The 4,770-nt window shown below is 41.0% G+C and overlaps 1 protein-coding gene across 1 annotated transcript; it reads right to left on the bottom strand.

The window, feature by feature from the left end:
• Nucleotides 1–2,808: 2,808 nt before the first annotated feature.
• Nucleotides 2,809–3,447, bottom strand: LOC106869797 (uncharacterized). Its single transcript, XM_014915657.1, has one exon. The coding sequence runs from the start codon at nt 3,445–3,447 to the stop codon at nt 2,809–2,811; it is 639 nt and encodes a 212-aa protein (XP_014771143.1).
• Between the last annotated feature and the right edge of the window lie 1,323 nt (nt 3,448–4,770).

Here is a 4,770-nt window from a genome sequence, read left to right as displayed (position 1 = left end):
AGAACTGCTATGAACGATAATGCTGACGATGACAATGAGAAGGGTAGTGAATTGAAATTCATCGTCTTTCACTGTGGATCAAACCAAAAGTGAATTGGCAGAATCACAAATTTGTGATCTGAGGGTTAATGTGCTTGATGTGTTGATTACTGAATGTCTTTAATTCAACAGCTGCCAATGAAATAAATACTCGCCGAATCATCTAGATGTCCCTTGGTAGATTTCAGGCGCAGTTGCTCTATTTAGTTTCTATCAAGTCATGACATCGATTACTTGGTGGATTGATGAGTACTCTTGCTTACATGACATAATATGAATTGTTTAAATTCATCTGTGCATCTGCATATATACACGTGTGTGTATGTCAAATGCATGATATTTTTACTCTTTCCAATCAACGGACATGCTGAAGCACCTCAAACTAACCCCAGTAATCATTTTTAAAGTCTGCTTCTTCTTCTATCAGTCTTTATATTTCTGAACTGTTAAGTTACAGAGACATAAACAGAGACTGGTTTTGAGTGCTATCTTGTAAAGAAGACACACCCACACACATATATAAGTATACGTATACATAAATACACGCGTGCGCATGTGTGTGAGTATGTATGTGTGTATGTATGTATGTATGTATGTATGAATGTACATATGTATGTATGTATATGATGGACTCCCATCAGATTCCACCTACAAATTCACTCATAAAGTATTGGTTGGCTGTAGCACACACTTGCTCAAGGCGCTGCATTGTGGGATTGAATCTGAAATTGCCTGATTTCTAAACAATCATGCAATCGTGCCTTTACCTGTGGATATATTGTAAATAGATCTATTGAGGCCCTTCGATAAACAAACATAAATGTAAAGGACATGATAACAGTTAACTTAATTTCACCACAGAAATTACAGGGTCCCAACATGAAGAAGGGAAAGTTAAGCAAATGCCCTGAATGGTTACATTTAAAGGGAGAGTAAGGAGTGGTTTAGGGATTGGATGCGATCGTGTAACGTCTGATATAGATTTAAATATTGGCACCATTTTTACCTTCAGATTATTAAAGTTTTATCGTTCTTCTACTTGTTTCAGTCATTAGACTGTGGCCATACTGGGGCACCGCCTGAAGGATTTTTAGTCAACTGAATCGACGCCAGGACTTAATCTTTTAAAGTCTAGTACTTATTCTATTGATCACTTATGCCAAACTGTTAAGCAATATTGATGTAAACATATCAACACCAGTTGTCAAAAGGTGGTGGGACACAAATGCAGACACAAACACACACATACACGAGCGCACGCACACAGACAGACGGACGGTCGGACGGACGGACAGACAGACCGACAGATAGACAGATAGATAGATAGATAGATAGATAGATAGATAGATAGATAGATAGATAGATAGATATAATGAGCTGTGCCTGGTGAAGTATTGGCTGGATCGTTAAAGCATCAAACAAAATACCTTGCAGTATTTGTTCTGGCTCTTTTCATTTCCTAGGAGTTTATTGCTAATAATTACGTGACTTTTGTAACTCCAGTACAAGTCTGGCTAGCAGATCAAAACTTGTACTCTACTAAATAAATCTGTACTCTACAAAAAAAATTTTGGCGTAATTCTTCAGGTTAATGTAAAGTTGTTTTTACTATTTCAGTGGCCTAGCTCTCCGTTGGTTACGAATATGAGTGTTCCAATTGATCTGATCAACGGAACAACCTGCTCGTAAAATTAACGTGCAAGTGGCTGAGTACTCCACAGACGTAGTTCCCGTGGATATTCAGCGCAACATACTATGTGACAAGTTTGAACAACAGGTGCAACTCATTTTTTCCAGGTGGGTGAACTGTAGCAACGAGAAATAAAGTACCTTGCTCAAGGATACAATGTAACGCTAGGAATTTTGATCGTTAGCTGAATACTCTGGTCATTAGGCACGCGCCCCCTTGCTTGTGTTATAACTCAACATAAAAACAAACATTAATATATATATATATATATATATATATATATATATATATATCCGGAATATACATACGTGTAAGGTTGATAGTAACAATAGAGACATTAGTCTCTCTATCACCTTTCAACAAAATTATATATTAAGAAAAGTAGAACAATTAACAACATAATAAAAATAAGTTTTATTTTGGTGATGCTTGGTTTTACAAATCCTGTGTCATTCAGCTTAGCAGCCGCTGGTTAATTTGTAATCAGCGTCTGGATATTAGGAGCTTCGTTGAGGCATGCCAAAGGAGCAAGTAGTTGTCACGTCGAAAGCATCGCGCTAAAGAGGCTTAGAAAGCGCGCGAAGCGCTTTAAGTACTGGTTTTATTACGCATGCACACTCAAGGGGCTTCCGGGAAGGCAAGTCCCTTGCGCATGCGTAGATTGTACTTCCTTAATGGCGGCCATAATTTCGCGCCACTACAATGACTCCCCCCCGCCCCGAGTGCGTAGCACGAACAAGGAAGAGCTTGTAGTGGGCGCCTGAAACAAGATGCAGCTGTAGATATACAATGAAAATGAAACAATTTGTTAATACAGAGAATGGAAATATCCAACAATGTAATATAATGCACATGGAAAATAATATTCCAGCGGCACAAGTCAAGTTCAGCTTGGTAAGTGTTGTTGGCTGTCAAAAAAAAAAAAATTTTTTTTACTTACGCCACTGCAGTTCCTTTATTACTTGTGATTGATGCAGTGACGCAAGAAATTTCCATGAGTGTTCATCACTAATAGGATAAAACATATTTTGAGCCTTGTTTTACAAAAGGAATGCTGAAAAATGCAATATACAATGCAGTCAAATATAAATTGTCTTGGAGAGTTTCTTCGGCCAGTGCACTGTACGGCCAGACCTAGTGACATAGGGTTCACTTGTGGTAGTTTTCAACGATGAAGGTGGAGTTTTCACAGGTGTATGTGTTGGTGATGATAAATGTGTATGCGTTGGTGATGGTGTTGACAAAGGTGTATGCAAAGGTTGAAAAGGGGGTATGTCAGTATTGTCAATGGAAGATGTAGTTTTATCAAAATACGCTTTCTTCAGACGGTCGATAGACACGGTCTCCATACGACCATTAGCGTCTATTTTTAAAAAATTGGGTGTGCAAGAGAGCACACGAAAGGGTCCTTTATAAGGAGAAACAAAAGGTCTTCTGACAGAATCATCCCTAACAAACACATGTGACCAAGAATCAATGTCTGATGGCCCTTTAGAAGGTGAAGATTGTTGCCGGGGACTCATAGTAGGAAGGTTAGAAAAATAATCTCGTAATCGAGTGACATAGGACGTTGGATTTGGAGGCTGTGATATGTCTGGTACCAACATCGTACCAGGCAATGCCAGTGTGGTACCATACAATAATTCCGCTGCAGAAAAACCAAGGTCTGCTTTAACCGCAGTCCGGCATCCAAGTAGGACAACAGGAAGAAACTCCATGTCTGCGGATTGGGCGAGGCGCGCAATGCGGCCTTTAGTTGCCTATGAAAACGCTCCACCATCCCATTAGAATCGGGATGGTAGCTGGTGGTGCGTATATGATGCACCCCGAGGATTTGTGATAACTCACGAAATAATGCTGCTTCAAATTGTCGACCACGATCAGTGGTCAGGCTGGACGGTACGCCGAACCTAGAAACCCAACCAGAAACGAAATCTCGTACAACAGTCTCAGAAGAAATATCTGCTATATGAATGGCTTCTGGCCAGCGGGAGAAACGATCAACACAGGTTAAGAGATATGAGAACCCGCGACTCACAGGCCATGGTCCAACCAAATCAAGGTGAACATGGCGAAAACGGGCCCAAGTGGTAATTGATCACCGCATGTTGGGCCAGAAAAACCGAGCAGTGACAAGTTTTACTGTTGCAGAGATGCCCGGATGTGACAAGGAATGAAGGGCATCAAAAACAGAATGCTGATGGTTCTCAGGCACTAAAGGCCTAGGAGAACCGGTGGACGTGTCACACAATATAGAGCCTTCTGATAAAGGGAGCGGGAGATAGGCAAATTTACAATTGTTGAATTTTGGCGAAGTTAAATCTAACTTCGACAAAAGAGGTTGGTCCTGCGAAATAGCAAGTAAATCAATTGTTGTAGGAGAGGAAACAGAACTGACAGGGAGTCTCGAGAGAGCATCAGCAGGGATGTTCTCCTTCCCTGGCACATGACGAATGTCACCTGTAAACTGTGAAATATAGTCCAGGTGACGGAAAGCACCAGGAGAGAGTTTGTCTGTTTTAGAAGACAGAGCGAACGTAAGGGACTTGTGATCAGTATAAATCACAAACTCCCGTCCCTCGAGCTGGTGCTGAAAATGCCGAACCGACAGATAGATCGCTAATAACTCACGATCAAAAGTACTATATCTGCGTTTGGCATGCTGCAATTGGCAGGAAAAGGAAGCCAAAGGTTGCGTTTGATTATCTACGGTGTGTTGCAAAACAGCACCAACCGCAGGATTTGAAGCATCCACTGATAACGAGAGCGGAGCATCAGGAGTCGGATGTGCAAGAACAGGAACGGAGGATAATTACTGTTTCACGAACTCAAAAGCATACAACGCCTCAGTAGAAAGAGTTAGTTGAGCATCCTTCTTAGAATGGCCTTGTAGTAACCTTGTTAAAGGAAGTATCTTGTCTGCACACCGGTCTATAAATCTTCTGTAGAAGTTGACCATGCCTAAAAAATGGCGAAGTTGCCGCAAAGAAGTTGGAGGGGCGATGCGTTGAATAGCATCGACCTTAGCAGGAAGAGGTTTG

This window comes from Octopus bimaculoides, chromosome 6 (assembly GCF_001194135.2).
Source record: "Octopus bimaculoides isolate UCB-OBI-ISO-001 chromosome 6, ASM119413v2, whole genome shotgun sequence".
Taxonomy (NCBI): Eukaryota; Metazoa; Mollusca; class Cephalopoda; order Octopoda; family Octopodidae; genus Octopus; species Octopus bimaculoides.
Note: the sequence above shows the minus strand (reverse complement) of the source record. Positions and strands in the feature narration are given on the sequence as shown.

What these genes read in the sequence shown, in the direction of transcription:
- LOC106869797 (XM_014915657.1), bottom strand. Translation starts at nt 3,447, where the DNA reads ATGGAGTTTCTTCCTGTTGTCCTACTTGGATGCCGGACTGCGGTTAAA.